At 34.0% G+C, this 20,952-nt stretch overlaps 1 protein-coding gene and 1 long non-coding RNA gene across 2 annotated transcripts; both read right to left on the minus strand.

The window, feature by feature from the left end:
- On the minus strand, positions 1–887 carry LOC136272032 (uncharacterized). Its single transcript, XR_010709905.1, has 3 exons — positions 644–887; positions 326–391; positions 1–64 (listed from the first exon to the last, which is right to left on the minus strand). It is a non-coding gene; the product is annotated as an uncharacterized lncRNA (long non-coding RNA).
- Positions 888–9,304: 8,417 nt separating this feature from the next.
- LOC105337521 (rho-related GTP-binding protein RhoE) lies at positions 9,305–19,578 on the minus strand. The gene is made up of 6 exons (XM_066073032.1): positions 19,469–19,578; positions 19,087–19,368; positions 14,915–15,005; positions 10,680–10,789; positions 10,384–10,518; positions 9,305–10,209 (listed from the first exon to the last, which is right to left on the minus strand). The coding sequence occupies exons 2-6, from the start codon at positions 19,237–19,239 to the stop codon at positions 9,961–9,963; spliced, it is 738 nt and encodes a 245-aa protein (XP_065929104.1). The 5' UTR covers positions 19,240–19,368; positions 19,469–19,578; the 3' UTR covers positions 9,305–9,960.
- Positions 19,579–20,952: the final 1,374 nt, after the last annotated feature.

Genomic DNA, 20,952 nt, shown 5'->3' on the forward strand with positions numbered 1-20,952 from the left:
TGTACATATATCTTTTTACCTTTTCTTTCCAACAGGCCAGCCTCCATGCCTCCTTTTTCTGCTCCTGAAATATAAAAAAAAAATTAAAAAATTGTGAAATTTCAAAATGAATATTAAATATTTTGAAAAATGTATTTAAATACCGGTATTTGACCAGTGACCATATTGATGGTGTTGTGTTATAACAAAGCTTAGAATTACTTGTATGTGGGGTTTTTTTCTTTTACCCAGCGAGCAGCGGATAGAAATTTTGATAATATTACTTAACAGATGAATTTATTTGAGAGTTCGATCAAACTACATGTACACGTACTATAGTCCTTACTTGTTTAACTACTTGTTTGTACTTCTCTTCTAGTTGTTCAAATGACATTTCCAGACAGCCTTCGATCTGATTTCATGCAACAAAGCAATAATAATTTGTTGATACAACGAAATGAAATATTTTGCTTAATAAAATGCATGAAGTAAAAAATCAATAAAAATGTCACCCAAAAAAAAACCTGCGCATACTAATGATTGAAACGACAAAGAAACAAAAGAACAAAAACAGATAACGGAACAAAAAAGAGGTTAAAAATGATACATAAAAAAGTTTCAAGTCTTTTAATGTAATCTATTTTATCTTTTTCTATGTACATACTGTTATCCGGCGTCGATTGAAGAACGTTAAAATTGCCGAAATTCTCAAGGCTCTTTTGGCCTCCTCGTATATGTTGTTCTTCTGTAATTTGATTAATAGTATGAGAGAGAGAGAGAGAGAGAGAGAGAGAGAGCATTTCCTGTATCAGCAGACCAATTCAGGATTAATTATATATACGTGAAAGCCTTAAGATTATCAGAGATTCCACCCACTCTGGCCCCCTGCTTTTAAACACTAAATTTGTACGTTGTATTACGTGTATGTATAGCCCCGACTTTTTATCTCAGAATTTAAAGGGTTCAAATTTCTAAAATAAGAACGACCTATCTGTTAATGAAGTTTGCATGTATAGTGTCCTTTACAAAAATTTAGATTATTGATAATCAAAATTTGTACATGACAAGTTGTCATGTACAGATTTTGATTATCAATAATCTAAATTTTTGTAAAGGACAATAGTATCAGGCATTCGGCGAATTCTACTATTTGCGCACATATTACGGATCGCACTTCTTTGTTAACTTTGCAGTGAAAGCTTTGTGTAAATTAATACTTCGATGCATTTTTTTTTTCAGATTTAAACTTTTACACAGTGACATAATAAGTGCTTAAAAATTTTTAATCGCCTCACATGTGTTTTCGGAAAACAACATAACAATGCAAATTATGCTATATGATGCATGTTGCAGTTTCGGCATAACATTAACTTATTTCATTAATACTGACAGTTAAAGTTTAAAGGCGCAGTAGAAAGGGTGTAAAGATGCCAATGTTTACACATATTTCAAAGTGAAAGTGGATTTTTCATGGTAGGGGTTATTTTAGGGGCCATATCTCAGTCCCCTCTCGATTGATTTTCCTGTAAGTTGAATATGTTGTTGGACTAGTGTCAATCTATAGGTATGCTGTATTTGAACTCATTTGAGCCGGTGGAATTTTTTATATGATTAATTGTTGTTTTAAGGAATAAGAGGGAAAAATAATTGTGGTCTGTGTCGATGTGTGCATATGGTATGGAATCCCGATCCCGATTCAGTTAAACGCGTGCTAGCCTGGTTCCCATTGCCAGGCAAGAAGTTGAACCAGGCTATCACATGCGCAGTCAAAATTCTTTATCTTTAAACGCCATCGGTTTCCTATTCAAAAAATTTATTGATTAGATATTTACAGTCAACATTCAAATTAAGTTGAATACTTGTAAAAAAAAATTGTAACAGGTTCATAAAAAAATTAATATCCACAACTTGAAATCATGTAGCTAACAGACGGTTAATATTATATATTTAAAGAAATAATATTAATTTGTTGTACTTCAAGTACATGTTTCAAAGTGAAACAGGGCAAGGTACAAAAAGTCTTTGAATAAATGGTAATTGTAATGAAAAAAAATGGTAAGTTCCCCTACATTTTCGGTGGTAACCAAGATCCATTGCATGGTTTCTTCTTTTGATTTTTTTTTATTCGCTTTTAAAACCAAGATATTTCATTAAAATAACTGATTTTAAGGTAAATATTATAAAGATAAAATATTGTTCGTGGCTATTTTGAACATTTCCAAATTAAAATTAAAATACCTTTCTTTCTATCCTGTCCATTTCCCAAATTTCCAAAATGTAAGCAAACTTATTGTCGGTAATGGATTTGAGGTTACCTCGTACCTCATACAGTGTGCCAAACTTGACTCTCTTTGGCGCAAAATTTATATTCATGTATTCATATATTCATGTGCCACGTGACACTGTTCTCATTAATATTCATGTATTCAAATTGTCTCCCTTACGAATGAAAATAACATACATTTTATGTGTGAAATTTGTGTGATTAAGTCAAAATTTTCATTTTTTTTAAATGAGAACATGTGTTGGGGCAATGCATATATTATCTGTGTATGTTTTTATCACCACAATCAGTGATTCACACTTCAAATTCACTTTGAATGCCTCTCTATCCAACCATTATAGATAATCTAAAAATAGGACTATACCGGCTAAAATGAGTAAATAAATAAATAAACAGCTAAAAATATCAGCTTGAAACAGAATAGAATTTTAACAGAATAGAATTTTTAACAGAAAAAATTCATTCAATTTATAATGATAATTCTTAAATAGAAATATGCAATATGCTTAATGATTCAATATAAAGCCTAAATGCCTAGTTGCAAGTCCGATAGCTTACTGAGAAAGTCTTGAACAATGCTAAATGGAGAGTAAAAAGGAACCGACAAGACTTTTTTTAATTTGAGTCAAGATTTCTGATTTGCAATGTAAACTTTGTAAATATATGAGGAACTAGGCTACTTCACCTATTTTAAAGTATTTCAAAAATTATTTTAAAAGGTATTTTAAAGATAATTCCATAATCCCTTCATGACGACTTTCATCACTAAAACACACTTTATTCCTACAACGCCCCGCTTCGATTTTTCAGGTCATCTCAATATCTAGCCTAATGTAAACAAAACAAGCGATCCCGGATGAAGTAAATGACAAAACCAAATGAGGAGGAAATATTTCCGTAATACTTATTTTTTTAAAAATATTTTATTTTTCTCATTCCTTTCTACACATGTATATTCTATTGTACTGAAAATCGCCATTGTGATAACAATATGGCCACTATGCAAATTAGTAGAATGTACACCATTTCTCCATATGTTTACTTTATTACTTTATGAGGCTGTCTTGGTTACTGAATTCTATGTTTCATTAACGTCACCCTCGCGCGAATGTTTGGAGAAATCGTTATTTAAAAATAACAAAAAAAAATATTTTCAATCCTTTTGATTTTAATTTTTGCAACATAAATACTAAATAATTATAAATATACAATCTTTAGGAATATGTATGTTTAGCAATGTGTATGGAATATATGTAGAATTGTCAATATAATTGACAGGAAAGATGATCATTGTACAGGTAGCCTACATGTAACTTGATTACTTGCTGTATTTTAATAATGTAAAGGAATGAAAGGCACTTCTTTGTTTTAAACGTATCGCCCTCCCTCGTAGGCTTGTATTTTGAATGTGACGTTAAACACATCTAACTAATTTTGGACAGCATGTAGAGTGTTGCTGTATTGAGAATGGAAAGAGTAGGAGCGAATTTCCGGTTCTTTTTTTTCAATGAAGGATGCAATCCCGCAACTTCGTGCATGGGCCTTTCCGGCAAAGCTCGAAAAAAAAACCCCCAACTTTTGAACTTATATAATTTGAGTTGTCTTTCTTTTCGAATACCCTGGAAGTATAAATTTATATGTTCAAGAAAATCTGCCAAAAATATTTTAAAAATTAAAGATTTTTTAGGCAAAGTTTAGACATAGGTACAAACTCGAATATGGACAATCTACACAAGAAAATACGAGAACTTGGTATAGGAATCCAAGTACTGAATGATCAAATTATATTTGTTGACTTTAGACATTCGGCCTGATTAGCGCGCATGCTATGGTCCAAGGCTCGGGGTTCGGAAGTTGGTTGTCCTCTGCAATTATATATCATATAATCTTAAATATTCTTTGATTTGATTTTCATCTTTTAATATCATTACATTCAAACGAAACACACATGTAGTTAAAGCGATGAAACGCTGCTAGATTTTTCGAAAATTGATAATGTGTTTATTAATCACAAAAGTAAATAGGAAAAGCAAATATTTATCATCGCAGCATAAGATTCACAATATTAAATGTTTATGAAAATAACATATTGTTACAAACACTGTCAATTCATATTACAAAATATAATGAAGCGATACCTTTTAGCTCGGAATAGCACTTTGCTGTAAAGACTGTTTCAATCAGCAAGAGTTATCTTTCTTTCTCCTAAAATATCGAAGGTTTTTCCTTCATGTATAGTTTTTTTTTCCAGCTGTTTTTATTAAGTTTGGATAAGATAATATAGTAAGTTGGATTTATATGTTTTAGAAATGCAAGAAATGTACACCAGAGCATTTTGTTATAACACAAAAGAGGATCAATGTAAAAGGTGTGTGATCTTAATAATGGAATATTAATCGTCTTAAATAAAATGTGATATTGATCATGATTTTTTGAAAAACTTCTTTTCCCATACTTGCTCCCTCAAAATACAGAACACTTATTTGAAATGTTATTAGTTTGAAATGATGCTAACTTAGAACCATTTTAACAAGACCTTGGACTTTCAGTAGTATCTATTTGTTGCGTCCAAAAAAGATAAAAATGACGCGGTTTCAAGCGAAATATGCACCAATTGCGTAGTCTTAGCTCAAAAGCCAGACAAATCTTGTTGATTTCAGAAAGGCATGGCTCAGTGGAAAGCAATGAAATAGACAGGACTACGTCACAATGCTGTTTGACACAACTACCCAAAGTCCAAGCTCCTGTTAAAATGGTTCTAGTCGAGAGAGTTTGCTATTGCCTTAGTTATGTTTTCCCCAGTTATAATACATATACGTCTGTGAATAAGCTGTAAAGATGTACTAGTACTAGTACATACAATTTAGTTATACAGGAAGAAAAAAATTAATCCATGGGGGGGGGGGGGGGGCGGGGGGGTATAGATATTGCCTCGTAATAATTTGATCAATGTGTTTATTTTCTTGATTTTTTTTTTTTTTTTTTTTTTGTTTTTTTATAATTTTTCTTTTTTTTCATTTTCACAATCATATGATTTCATAAAGAAGGTAATATATATAAGAATTTTTTGGCATTCTCACTTTCACACTCTTTCTCTCCCTTATATACTACATTCATAAAGGATATATATATATATATATATATATATATATATATATATATATATATATATATATATATATATATATATATATATATATATATATATATATATATATATATATATATATATATATATATATATATATACACACACGCATATACACACACATATATAAATAGAACAGTTGTTTACCATGTTTAAAATTATATCTCAAATATGTTTTTCCAATTTACCCAGAGTTTATTAAATTTTGTAATCTCACATGATTTGGTAGCTATATATTTTTCAGCTTTATATTTAAATGATGTGACATTCCAACAATGTCAGGTTTTTTGTCTTGTTTTGAACAATTAAAAATGTGTTGCTTGGAGTACAGAATTATAAACTCTTTTTTTTGGTCAAAGTTTTGTATACTTTTTTGTAACTACGATGTCGAACGCTTTGGGACAAATAAATCAAGCAGTTATCATGAGTTGTCATTCGCATGTGCAGATGCAAAATAACTTTTTCTAAGACTGACGGAATTTGATCTATTAATACTGAAGGTTGATTTGGGAAGAAAAAAAAGATATGGCGCCGACTTTACCTCGGAGACAAGGTATTCAATCAGAAATAAAGCAGTTAAAATAAAATAAAACCCTAATCTGTTTACTTCTCATTATTATTAGAAATTCTGATTTCAGCATTACATAATATATAGAGAATCTTGTTTAAAATCACGTGTATCTAAGATAAGTTTGAGGTGGGTGAGTCTACTCTCTAACGGAATGAATCACGCATCATCTGTTCGTGCGTTCACTCTTTGTCTGATAAAATCTGATGCTACTAAATCTTTGTGAGTTTGTAAAATTGGTAAAAATAAGCGTAAACCACACGTTTAAAGCTAATGATGACATTCCTACATGTATATTGCGGATTTTAGTCATATATCGGCTTCTTTTGGTGTGGGCAAATTTTAGAGATCTGATTCAAAAGACGAGGCTGAAACATATGTACTGGGTTATGTATATGTCAATTCCATTATTGAGATTATTTTGTTAAAATTTTTGCAATACATCCCCAGCTAACTGATCTGCTCCAAATATCTGGAGAACGAGATCATTATTACTATATAGATGGCGCTGATCCGGAAGTCTGTTCGGTTCAAAACTGGACGGACAGAGCCAACAAACCAGTGACTGATAAATTTTTGCGGTAAACAATGTGTTTGCATGAAAAATTAAGAGTTACCCCCAAAAGAAAACTAGGATCCTAAACTTCTAGACCAATTTTGCATCACATATTATTTTGTCACATAAAATGAGCAAGCCGGTGAAACATTGAAAATGCCAAGCGCTTTCCTACTGAGATAGACTCAATAATAGCTGTATGTGTACTTTACGTGGAAGCCAGACGGTTCGTAGAATCTAAGATTGATTTATTTTTTTAAGATATTTTGAGTACAAAGGTTAATCTAAGAGGATAAAGCAAAGCAATATCAGACGAACACGATCTCTTGCACTGCACACAGCTAGGTAACACATTTTATTATTTTAAAAAAAACCCTGAAAACCACTCCAGACTTCCTCATCGACGTGCTTTTCATGGTCTCTTTATCTTCCTGGTTAAATATCAAACGAAACGGTGTCCAATGCACTGTATTATTACAGTTTGAATTGTACGAAGTTTGAGATAAACTTTTCACACCAAGTCTTTTAATGTACGCGAAGAAACGTCGCACCTAAAAAATAGAGCATTTGTTATTAGAACCATTTTAACAAGAGCTTGGACTTTGGGTAGTTGTGTCAAACAGAAATGTGACGTAGGCCTGTCTATTTCATTGCTGGCCACTCAGCCATGGCTCTTTGAAATCAACAAGATTTGTCTGGCTTTTGAGCTAAGACTACGCAATCGGTGCATATTTCGCTTGAAAACGCGTCATTTTTAACTTGTTTTGACGCAAGAGATACACAGCAAACGTACAACCGCAAGTCCAAAGTCTTGTTAAAATGGTTCAATAAAACAAGTAATGCATAACCCAAGAGTTCCTGTGTAAAAATTGAGCTGAATTTAGAAGTCCGCGTTTTCTTTTTCAAAGGGGTGGGGTTGGGATGATCAGCTTTGCAGTATAAATCTGATGAAATAGAATGCCTGCAACACATATAGAACACCTAAATAGACGCACTTAATATCTAATTATCGTTATATTATGAAGACAGGTATGCAAAGGTATAGCACCTGAATATATATTGACATTAACTTCTTTTCAGTAATCGCACATCTTGCGTGCAAATACTTTAATGAGTGACAGACTTTAATCGTCTTCTTTCAGATTATGATAAAACGAATGACATATTAAATATGCGACCCGAGTATAGAGTCAATCACAAAACACTATTTACAGCTTGAAACGGGACCCGTGTGAATTGTAATGATAAAGGAACGCAAGACAGATGTTGAATATGAAATTATCATGTCATGTGAACAGTGTATTCGAGGGCGTAATAACCCTTTGGAGGATCACTTGTTTCTTCAACATCTAAACGAATTAAGCACAAAAAAGAAATTCATGCAGTTTGACGCAGAATGACAAGAGTTAATAATTCGGTGACTTATAGTTTAGCACAGCGCCACTGAATGATAAGAATTGCTGAGTCACCGCTGCGGATTAACACAGTGACTGTAAGACATATTCACATTGCGAAGGAGCCGCGAGATTATCAAATATTGTCTTGATATATAAAGAACCGGTATTTACAAGAATCACTCTGTTGTGTTGCATCATTCATCACATTTTCTTCCTGAATCGTGTTATCAGACAATTTCTCATCAATTTTATGTTTATTTTCTGTTCGTATTTTTATTATTAGTTTTAAATTACCTACAAATATTTAAACTTTGATATCTGTTGTGATCTGTACAAATGCACTGAGCATTTCAATGAATAAATTTTCTCTGAAATTACATTTTAAAAATAAATAATTACACAATTAAAATAAGATGGATATATTGAGTTGTTTCTTCAACGACAGGGCCAATTATATATTGAGTTTATGTGGATTTTATCTTTATTCAAGTACATAATTTAGCTATGTTTAATACGCATAAACAATTGCAAATCGGTCAAGCTACAACTGTATGCAACAATTAAAGTACGAACCTATAGTTGTTATGTAAATGTCAATTTCAGATCTCAATTAACTGCAATTTACGTATTCCTGCCATAGAATTTTTTCTTTAATTCACAAAACGACATCAATTTGATTTCATCTTTATTAAAGACACACAAATGTCAATTAAACGTTATTATATTTTTTACTGAACCCTTAATCGCATCATCAACATTCTCGAAAATATTATGTACGCGTCCATGGTAGCCCCTTTCTCATTCATAAACATTGAAATAAGATAGAGAGCAATTTATAATTTGTAGAAATTGGAGCTAATCTATTCATTCCAATTATATAACCTAGGATATACCACAGAAGAACCGATCCAGACTGTCTAGCCAATGTTTCAAATTGCTGAGGAGCGACTCCATGATGGTAATACGTTTTGATGTGTTTATCCGAGGTCTGATGGAAAGGCCAAAGTAATATTTGCAAATGGTAAACGATGAACTCCAACGTCATCTATATCGGCAAACCATTTTGAAACACTACCATACATATTTATTAGTTTAATAATAGTAGATCTACCGTTAAAATTTCGTTACACGATATATTAATCGGAATTAATAACTGGTTTCTCATTTAGCGTCAAGGCAGACAAAAACAAAACGAGCAACAATTTCAACATTTCTGGTTTATTTTCATTTCATTGACAAATTTGTTCCACTTGCAACACTCTCGTGTATAAAAAAAAACCATAATTTGAAACATATTAATCAAACATCCACACCTTTTAATATTGCACACAGCATCTCTTTGAAGAAAAAAAATTACACACAAATGTTTTACACACTCTTGCTCAAAATAAATAATCTTAGTCGTTGCATTCAATACTATACGCAAAATATGAAAGACAAACTGTTCGACAACTTTCCATTGCCAGTCTCTCTCTCCATTCACACCCTAGCACCTTTGCAATAACTTCTAGCTATAAAGAACGTGGGGGAAAATAGGACCCCTTGTCTCACTCCTCTAACACTACTCAATGCTCAATCATCTCTTTCTACGAATTCTGCTTCTCCTGGCGTCTTTACCACAAAAATACTTCTCTGCGTTTTCAAAGAAGAAAAATGAATGAATTTACCGTTTGCGGTGTATATCATCTCAAAAATGAGACTGGTTATTTTAAAGTTTAATGAATTTCTCATTATTGTCGCTATTACGAACAGACACTGCATAGGTACGTGCCATCACAGAAGGACGTAAAGGCTGATTTTCACAGACGCTTGAATTATAATAATGAACAAACGACAGAGAGAACCATTTTGGAGAGCATGCGAACTTGATGAAGAACATGTAAGCACAAGAAAATGCATTCCATTTCAACAGTAACATAGAAAGCTTTTTTAAAGCTTTTGGAAAACAGTATATATATATCTTTCCTTTGGGAAAGTCAAGAGATCACAAGTCTATAGGCTTTCTTGAGAATTCTGTCCATTTTTTTTTTACATTATGCTACAACTTTTCGCGGCTTCTTTTCGTAATTGCACTGTCGCCTCTCCCATTCCGTTGAAACGTTTCCGCCGCATGAACGACCTCTGGCGGCGAAAAGTGGGACTCTGTTCTGGGGTGGTTTTATTTCCGGCCGAAGAAAGCGCTGCTACTTCAATGACGTCATTTACGCTTCGTTGGGAATCCTTGGAAGAAATTTCCGAATAAACTAATGCACCAATTTGTTTTGCTGTTTTCAAGGCCTACAAAACAGAAAAACGAACATAAGTTACTGTGGTACCTCAAAGTTGGTAAAAAAACATAATCTCTAGAATAATGATTTTAAAAACGTCTTTTTGTAGAAATCAAGAGTTAATGTCCAAAATAAAGAGTTGTAACTGAAAACGTGTTCTTGTAGAAATCAAGAGTTTACATACCTGATCGTACATGATCGGCGTAGTCCTTCTTTTGGCAAGTTCCGCTACCGTCGCAGCGTCTGTCCGTAAGTCCGTTTTGCAGCCAACCAATATGATAGGTTGTTTTGGGCAATGTTCTCTGACTTCACTTGCCCACTAAAGAAAAAAACCCCAAAATCACACACACACATTCAAAACTCATTGGGTTTTTTCTAAAGTTGAATGAAAAATATTTCACACACACATAAAACTCGGTGTAAGCCTTTTTTAAAAATTTAATTAAAAGTAAATATGACGTCATAAATTGCGTCACTTACCCTAGAGATGGCATGGTCCATGCTGTCTGGTTCTGCGACTGAGAAACAAATCATAATGAGATCGGCATCGGCATACGATAGAGGTCGTACACTGTCGTATCTATGGGATCCTGTAACAAAGAGAGAAAACAAAACTTAGTCATTCGTTTAATGATAGCAAGTTTCTGCAATTTATATGGATTGAATGCAGTTACCAATCATTTTCTTTTATTCATTGCTGATCATTCTCCTTTAATCTAAATATATTGTTTGTTTGATTATTTATTGGTATGGGTTTTTTTTAAATTTCTTTTAATCATTTCTTTCTACTCAACAGAATTCACAATATTCATTCAACAAAAAGGTGAACGTACTGTAAAGTTCACAACCTTGCTAATCTAGAGGTGGGAAGGGGGGGGGGGGGTACGTGGAATTTAAGTAAAAATCAATTTTTATTTTCAATAGCTATATACGAGGTAACGACGGTTGAAAATCAAAGCGACAAAAACCTCAGCCTACAAATCGATCATCGTCAATCGCCGATTAAGAATTTCTTTCTACGCAAGCAAGCAGTCCTCTTGATTTCTGCCGGCGCTGAAAGGCCCAGAACCTTGGCCCGTCTCTTTTTAAAACATTTCCTATAACCAAGATTTCAATTACAGCGTTTATCACTCGACACGCTGTTAACACCAATATCAAACGCTCTCGTCTGATTTTCGTTTTCTTAAAAAAAGAAGTTCAATGAAATGTTCAAAGTCAGATTTAACAACCGCCAGCTCGACAATGGAATTTGTTTGCAGGAATATTTAAAAAAAAAAATTTCATTTGACTGAGCAAATAAATAGGAGAGCGATACACTCCTTATAAAGTCAGCAAAAGCCCCAAACAAGATTGAATCTGTTGTTCGGTCGAGATTTGGTTTTCTACCACGTTATTTGAATTTTGTGGTTTTTGATTTTATTTGTTTTTTACATGTACCTTATTAAACAGGTTTTCGATCTTTTCTACATTTAAGATAATTACATGCGTTTTAAGGGTAGAACTGCTTTCCAGCAACTATGGGCAGTAATACGAAATTAAAAAGACGACCATGGGTAGTTTTTAATACACTTTCGAATAGAAAAGTATATATGATTTTGTTTTATCTTATTTCCTCTCTAAATCAGAAAGATTGTTAATTTACTAATAAAATAAATCTTAGCAACAAAAAGATTACAGATTACAGAAACGCATTGGAATTCCTTTTTTTTTGGAAATTGGTTTATCATCATGAATTATATATCACATCCAGACAATGATGCAATCATTTGACCTTGAAATGTTATTTTACGCGTTCCTCACCCCTCATTTTTTTAAAAAATGAAATGCAGATGTTTCGAATCATTTTTTTTTTCAGGTCGCGTTCGTGTAAACACACCAAGAATGTTGTCGAAATGGGAATACAAGAAAACTTCTAAGGATTCAAAACGAAAGATCGGTCCTTCCGTAATATTTACCAAGAAACGCCGAGTCATGTAGTCTGACAATAAAACCAGCACTTGATCTATTCGTCTCCCAACAACAGAAATATCTCTAAAGAGGGAGGGGGGTATATATTTTTAAATGGGGTATGAAGGTAGACAAATTTAATTACCCTCGAGGGGGAGTCCTATACTTGAAGAAAAAAAATGCATTTAAATGCTATAAATATACCCACATATATTATAGTGTCGCGTACACCCATAAAACTGTGTAAACACTCCTGCATTTTAAACAGATGTCATTGAAACGAAGACACCTAGAGTCGAAGAATGCCATAACTTCCTCGGCTTTTTAAAAAAATCTTTGCTTTGATAACCATCATTATATATTTTTTTCTCCGCCCTTGTCATAATGTTTAGCGTTTTTTCCGATGGCTGGTCACAAATCGAACATGAAAAAGCTTATGTATACATATATCTAAGTATAATATATACAGCGACTTATACTTATAAACCTGAACAAAGAAATAGCACTGAAGGTCTTCTTTTACATCTAATTGATTTTTCCATTCAATGGTTTTAATAGTGAATGGGAATGCTTTGATGCAAGACATTTCTTTTTTTTAATACCTGGTCCCCTCTGAGAGATAATTAACTTTGAACGAAAAAAAATATTTTTCATACGATGCAGATGGTGAATGGGGGCAAACTGTGGATCATTATTATCAAATTGTTAAAAGGGGGACAGAAGGGGGGGGTGTATGTTCTAGGTCACAAATTTTAGACAGGGGCGACGATCTCTTATTAGAGGTGATGGATTCTACCGAAGCTCCTAACATCTCCTAACATCTAGCTCTATATCTCATCAAACCTGAGGGTAAAGAGATTACGTGTACTAACATTATATACCCCCCCCCCCTTCCTTTTTTTTTTACTCTCCTCTTCATTATACACACGTTTTGCAAATTTTTTTTATAGATATGATAAATTCTTGGAGAAATGGAACTCAATCTTGCACTCTTTATATAAGAAAATATTTCGTCTTTTGCCTTTTTATTTACACCCCCCCCCCCCTTCCGCCTTCTCCGGAATCATACAGACTATGCAAGACGAAGTTATACTTTATATAGACATGACCAGCTAAAAACTCTTATCCCGAAACAATGTCCCTATACTTGTGAAACCGCCATAAATTGTGGTTGCGGTTTGGGCTTTTTCCCCCCATTGAACAGGGCCGTCAAACTTTATTCCTTTAAAAGGAGAGACGTTATTGCAATAGGATAATTGCGTGGGACGATCAAGCCTTAATTCGAGAAATACTCCAATGAATTAAATATTCATTCTACAATCCCATACCTATATAAATTTATGCAAAAATATGTATATAAGTCGTCCCTAAGCTGACAAGGACTTTTTTTGCCGGGTTCACATCGTGCATTACTCAATGGACAGTTCTGCCAAAAACTTGTACTTAAAAAAGTTCTTATTAATCCCAAGATCAGGTTAAGCCGCAGGGATTTCTCTTTCTTCTTCTTTCTCTCCTATGAAATGCATTTCAGACAAAGAATGACATGTCTTAGACGGTCATTCAGATTATCATAAAATACATGTATACCGCTTTGGAATGCAGGATTTGGACGTTGAAGTAAGCTAATCTGATTTATGGCGAGTAATATTTCATTAAACACCTCAGGTAAGTCCCATCCCCCACGCCAAAATAATATAATCCACAAAGGTATTTGGGTCAACAGGTGAAATTTCGTAATTTTTTTTTTTTCAACAAAGGTGTGCCCGTGATTTTTCCTGTATCATTACTTCTGAATGAGTTCGGAGAAATCGAGAGATTGTGTCGTGTTAACTACATAGAAACAGTATGTTTGTTAAAACATACACGAACGTTATCAAAAAGATTTCACTATATGATTAATTACGTCGAACTACGAACAAACTAAAACAGTCGCAGGGCCCAGGTATGGCGGAAATAGTCAATGTCGCAACGTTCAAACAGATTTTGTTAACACACACGACAAAATGTACTTTATCATTAACTCTCGACGAAACGGGGCATTGACAAATTCCGCACCCTCTTAACCTTCAGGGTTTAAAGTTACGTCGACGTCACGAACACGAGACTTGTACGAGATTTGAAGTATTAGGTTTCCGTATTGTACATATGGAGTTGATAGTATCGGGGTAAATGGGGAGGGAGGGATATTGTAGAGGCTGTATTTCGAGGTCACGAATTATCAATGATATACATCTTGTCTGGCGTCTGATACGTCAGCACTTTACTTTGAGGTGTTCAACAGGTCTCAGTCGGTCGAGGACTTTGCACATAGAGTTTAGTATATAACTTCTCATGACTGCTTAAAATAAGTTTTAATTATTCATTTGTGGTTGTTGAGAGTAACATTTGAACAAGTAGTGTATTTTAGTCAGCACTAGACTCTGAGTGCTTTAACAGAGAGTCGAGAACTTTGCACATAATTTTCAATATGAAATCCAAGTAGTCACTCAGTGGTTCAACGTTGAACCTTAATATAGAGTAAATCGTGTCAAAATTTTCGTTTTTGGTTTTATATATAAAAAGAACAAGTTTGCAAGTACATATAAAAGAATACTGGTGTATTGGTCGATGGCTGAATTTAAACCCATGCAAACGTTGAACTGCTGATTTCCCTTCTACATACAGTTACTGTATTCAATATCCGAACAATGACATGTACTAATAACCATAACTACTGAGTAATACGGTACCTGATGTAACTAATGTTACTAATGTAATTACTACGTTACCTGAGGTGTCCCACAGGGACATCTGGATTCTGTAGGTCTCCGAGACATGGTACGTTGTGTTGTAGGTATCGAAAGCGGTGGGTGAGTAGACCTAAAAATAGAAACCGGAACCGGAAGTTAGATACATGAAGTTAACAATTCGAACACGAACAGACATGTTCATGTTTTCGCCAACACTACAAGAATACCACAACAGCTGAATTTAATCTAATTTGTAGTTAATACCTGAAATGCATAATTATAGAGTTTAGATGGGCTTGGATGGGTTTTTTTTGTCCTGGTGCGTGTAGAAATTTGGGATAAAACTATCAGAGATTATGCATATGCTGACATCTTATTCATATAACAACTATTCAGCAGATCTCTAGAACTGGAATTAAACTTTAGTGCAATCAGACTTGGTTTCCATTGCAAGATTATAAATATCTTCGCACGTGCATATCTACATAGGTAAAGTTAACCAAAACAAACAACAACTCGACAGAAAGAGCGCCGTTTGGTAAATCGGTACAGAATGCATTCGTTTGATTTGGGTCAGCATTCCCACGAGATAGGCGAGGAATTCCCGCGTTATCGATACCACCGAGCAGACATTTCTCGTTAAATCGGGGGTCATATCGCACTGATGGAGCGTCTCTCATCAACTGCTCTGACTCACTCACTCATTCCCTCAGCTGTTTGCAGTTTATAAAACTTTTTTGATATCTCCCCCCCCCCCCCAAAAAAAAAAAAAAATTCGTTAGCTATTTGGGATTCCCTTTGTTGAGTCTCCATGTTACATATTCACATAGTGAAAATAAAATAAAATTTAGCTTTAGTTACATGTACATTTAAAGCTTTTAGAGATGTTTTCCCAATATTGTTTGCCAAATGAACATGTTTCTTCTTGACATTTGGTTTGTGAGCGTTGGTCGATTCATGTATATACGGGTCATTCTTATCCATGCCGAGTACTTCGAGACTTTTATATGCACTATAAAACTATTGCTGGGACAAAAGTCTGGGTAGGGCGAAGTAGCGAAAACTTTGTCTGACTTCTTTGCGGAAGTCCATGACGCAATCATGCAGGTTTGGTAACTGGTAATTTAATACCTTATCTATATCGAATTGCTTACTCCTACTTAGCGTTCTATTAAGTTATCTTTGGCAGATGTCGAAGTAGATTCTCGTCCTAAACGGCCTATCGCTATCCCATTACCACGGCCAATTTCCTCACTCAGGTTACGGGGTTTCAGATAGGTACAAATGTACTGTGATAACTTTTCCTGCGATAAATGACTTGGCTTTTATTCACGTACGTTTAAAATTCGAAAATCCAAAAAGGTATCATATTTAAACTACAATTCAAATTTCTTAAAGATAAATCGTCGCCATATTTAGCGTTCCGATTGGTAGTAAATCTTACAACTATGCCTGCAAGTGCGTGGATCATGGGTTTGTTTAATGACGGTTAACGCGTCATCCAGTGTGTTTAACATGTATCTGTGCTGATTTAACGAAACCCTGTGGCCAAAATACACAAGAAATAAAACACCCAAATCTTCACACGATAAGCTTTGTAGCCATGTCTAAGGAACATGTATGTACACTAATAAGTCAAAAACCTCAAACGAGTCAAGACTTTGTAGAGATGTTTGCTTGAAGCGGGCAACAAGATGCATGTGAAAAAAATCTTCATCGAAAGTGGACGCTAATTATTAATAGGGGAAATTCCAACGAATCTTTGCGTCTGATTATTATTTCACTTAAATTTTATTTTTCTCTGAATTCAAATACTGCCCTATTCTTGGCAACAGAATAAGATTATTTTTGTAATAAAATGTTTATAATATGTACATGTATTTTAGATTCAAATTGAATTCCTGAACTTTTTATAGGTTCAAATAATCTTTTTTCATATATATCATTACATATATTAATAATATTAATATATATTCCACGTGGCCTTTCCGAGAATAAACCACAGAGTGACATTTCCCTCTATAGCCTATACCATTCATTGTGCAGATTCCATTTCAGTGCGTCATGCACGGTTACACACGACAATAGGACCACACTCTCCAGTTTCATTGTTCTCTAAAAACTTACAATCGGAAAACTATGTGTTGAATGTAAATGTAATTCACAATTTCAATTCGCAAACGAAACCTTCGTAGTTCATTATGGAAGGGAATTACCGCAAAAGGTCTACATATCTTACTTTTATTCTTTTCTGCTTCCTTCTTATTTTTTCATTACATTTTCATCTCTCTGCTCTCTTTTATCGTATCTTTGACTCTCATATTTAAACCTCTCTCTCTCTCTCTCTCTCTCTCTCTCTCTCTCTCTCTCTCTCTCTCTCTCTAACACTATATATGTCAGTCAATGACACTGTATTTGTCAGGACTTGCCACTCGTCAATCAGTGACGGCGATCAGTTGACGGCAGATAGCCGGTGTCCCGCCGCCATCATTAATGAACCCAGTGCAGTGTCGTCTGCTTGTGACTTATGATATCAATGAAACGATGAATTTAATGGACGTTTGGCACATTGATGAAACATGGCCCATTCACAGTATAAAAAAATATCGCATTCATTGTCAAGTCCCACGCATGAGTGATGAAGAGATCATATTAATAAAACATATTTAAAGTCTCTCTCTCTCTCTCTCTCTCTCTGGTTATCATGGACACTGTAATCTAATGTAAATAATATAAGCTATTTATTACATTCACCTAATGTGTCTATAAATATTTACAAAACTTCTAGTGTGCGTGTTTATGAATAATAACATTAAATCAAGTTACAACTAAATATAATTTTTCTCTATCCTCTCTTTCTCTTTTCTCCCATCCATCGATCAAATCAGCCAGCCTTATATTTTGAAAATCTACGGCAAACAGCTGCGCTCCTTTCAAGGTGATATCAATTCTTTGTCAGGGCTCAAGAAGGAATTACAGATCGCGAGAGATACACGTTAAAATGTTGCTTTATCAATCCCGTGTACACACAATTCGGACCCCCTCGAGGTTTTGATTAAAATCTAGATCTAGACACTGCCACGCCGACAGTGGCATTTGCAAAACGAGGCGATATTTAGAAACTTTGCAGCAAGTGGACTTTGGTCGCGGACTAAAATATATGTACACATTCATTCTAGAAAACACAGCGCATAAATTATTTTTTTTTTTTAAATCTACATAAATTCTTTACAGGTCACATCATGAATATATTTACTACCTGTCTACTTTCCTTACGTAGGATCTATTTTTAGCAGCAGACTGTGTATCCATGCGAGTTACGAAAAAAAAAAATTGTGTCCGTTTGTTGATGATAATACCATTGATGCGTGATAGACTTCAATAGCCGTAAAATGAATGCTCTTTTTCAAAACCAACCGCTGTGAAATAGTAACCACACCCATGGAAAGATCATTATAGATAACAAACTAATTTTTTTTATAAATGCATTCTCGGATTTTTTAAAAAGACATTGTACACAGTACGTATAAAGTACAAACGTAACACAGGTTAATGTAATTTATACGCCAATAAAACACTCCCAGGTGTGCTGTGTGGGAGCGACCCGTACAGGGATAATCTAACCGTCGAGGATTTTGCGGTTGGAGAACTTTCTTAATCCCCAGTGGGAAATTGAACTATCCCCTATTCATGCTTCTTTGAGTCTGTTAGTAACAGTACAATAAGCACACAGGTATTGTCGATGACTAGGGACGTATTAATATAAAAAAGATGGTCGAAGGACATTGCACCATTAAGTCGCAACAGACAGACGTTCCTTATGAAAGAATAATTACTGATATAACGTCTGATTCAATTGTACAGCAGTGAGCTGTCAATAGAAAATTAGATTGGGGGGGGGGGGTTAGAAATGATATACATAACATGTATGTATTTTATACTGTTATAGTCACATCATTTAAATAACTTTCCAAAACTTGATATTACAATAAGAAATATTTCAATGGAGGGAGGGATAGACAGATAGAGGAAGGAAGAAAGAAAGTTCTGAGAGCGAAGAAAGGATCGATTACCTACATGTACATGTACCTCAATAAAAGGAGGGATAGTCAAAAAGAAAGAAGGGTGGGTTAACTATCTATCTTAATAACGGGAGAGATAGACAGATAGAAGAAAGAGGTAGCAAGAGGGAGGGGGTTTGATTTACCTACCTCATTAAAGTTTTCTTTGATGTAGCGCTGAATCAGCGAAGTCTTTCCACACTCGCTATCTCCCACAATCACAATTTTACATTTCACTGAGGTCATCTGTGGGTTCCTTTCACCATCGGAGCCCATGCTGTCCAGGGTTCTAGATTTCAACATCAAGATCTCGTTTAAAAAAAAACTTTTTCTAGACCACCATGTTCACAAGAAAGGGGGGTTCCCCTCACTATGCGCCGTTCCCAAGGCAAAAACTAATCTGGCACTCGCTTTTAAAATAATATATATCACCTATAAAGTATTAAACCACTGTAGTACGAGCAATTCAACACGTACGAAGTTTTCCTTGTATACTTCAACGATTCACATGTTACACAAAATGTCGGGTTACCTTACTTCGACGTTCTAGCACACCATAACACACATGGGAGACTTCTTGAAATGAAAACCATGTGATAGCCAATTTTTCTCAATGACTTGGGAACCACGTGATTTCCCAACCAATCGTATCGCTAGGTTCGCTACTCCTTTTTCGAGGGGCACGGTGAAGGTATATTTTTCGTTATATGGATTTCAAAATCCAGGTGATGTTTCTATATTTAGTGTAATATACCTTTACACAGGAAAATCTTGCTACTGCAACGTGTGTGAAATATGAATGAAAATTAAAGAAAAATATATTTTAATTTTACCAAGTTATTTGGAAAAGAAAAGTAAATAAATCAATTATCCCCCTGCAGAATTCCTTTAATGCGCGATTGAGCTTTGTTTGCAAGAATTAAATCGCCTGCCCATTTTTCTTTTCATTGATAAAATTTAAACACTTGAGCACAATCTCGCCACTTAACACAACAGTAAATACATGCATTGTTCGCCGTGTTCATACTTTTGACGAGTTAATCAAGCCCTTCCATTATAAAACGGTCCAGGCTTTTGTTGTGGGCTTTTTTGTGGAAATATGAAACTAGACGCATGCAGCTGAGCCCTGACAAAGATTTGACAATCTCCGGGGGACCGTAATTGAAGGGAGAATAAAATCAGTGCCAAAAACTGCACAGAACAAGTTCTTGTCCTCACAGTTCATGTATTATGGCTTTTTCAAAATCCATTCACATCTTTTTAGATAGTAGGGACTATGCAATGTATAATAGAGTACCTGTCAATGAAAGACTTTGATTTCTTAATATTTTATTACTTTCCTAAATATTTTATACCATGCTATTTTTCCTTAAATTGTAATTCATTTTAATTTCATGTTGGTTTGAAAATCTTCCTTAATAAACTGTTTTTTAATTAATAGAAAGTTACATTTTTTGGGTCTAATGTCCACGAAATAACAAATATTTTTACAAATTATATATATATTCTTATAAAAATAAAACTCAGACATTAATTAAGGGAAAACTTTGATATGGATGTGCTTCTCAATCAAATTTAAAATATTTAAGATAAATTTATAATTGTCATATATATTTTTATTTTAAAAAAATGAAATATCATGCACAAATTCAATTAAAATTTTAAGAAAAGCTAAATTATTAAGTACTACAAAAAAACTCAAAACAGACACTTGCTCTCCTATTCATTTTTTTTAATTTAAGAAGGTTCACAAATTAAATCAAACGAGATATCTCGTAATTACAAGACTATCTCCTTATCACTATTTCTATTTACAATTAAGAAAATATCTCGTTATTACATGTATTATCTCGCAATTGCAATTACGGGATAAGATATCTTAATTTTACGAGCTTTTTATCTAGTCGGTTACGCTGTTACTTTGAATCAGTATCAATCGATGATTATATTCTAAAGCATTGATAATGCAGATAAATAAATCAGTACCAAGAGTAGATATTTTGGCATTGGTTTGTC

The sequence above is a fragment of the Magallana gigas genome, chromosome 10, assembly GCF_963853765.1.
Source record: "Magallana gigas chromosome 10, xbMagGiga1.1, whole genome shotgun sequence".
NCBI classification, from domain to species: domain Eukaryota; kingdom Metazoa; phylum Mollusca; class Bivalvia; order Ostreida; family Ostreidae; genus Magallana; species Magallana gigas.

Bases quoted from the DNA above. Each gene is read 5' to 3' on its own strand.
- LOC105337521 (XM_066073032.1), bottom strand. From the start codon at position 19,239: ATGTTGAAATCTAGAACCCTGGACAGCATGGGCTCCGATGGTGAAAGG. The intron at 10,790-14,914 runs GTAACGTAGTAA...TCTTTGTTACAG, and splicing joins GTCCCTGTGGGACACCTCAG to GATCCCATAGATACGACAGT. The intron at 10,519-10,679 runs GTAAGTGACGCA...TTTTTTCTTTAG, and splicing joins TGGACCATGCCATCTCTAGG to TGGGCAAGTGAAGTCAGAGA.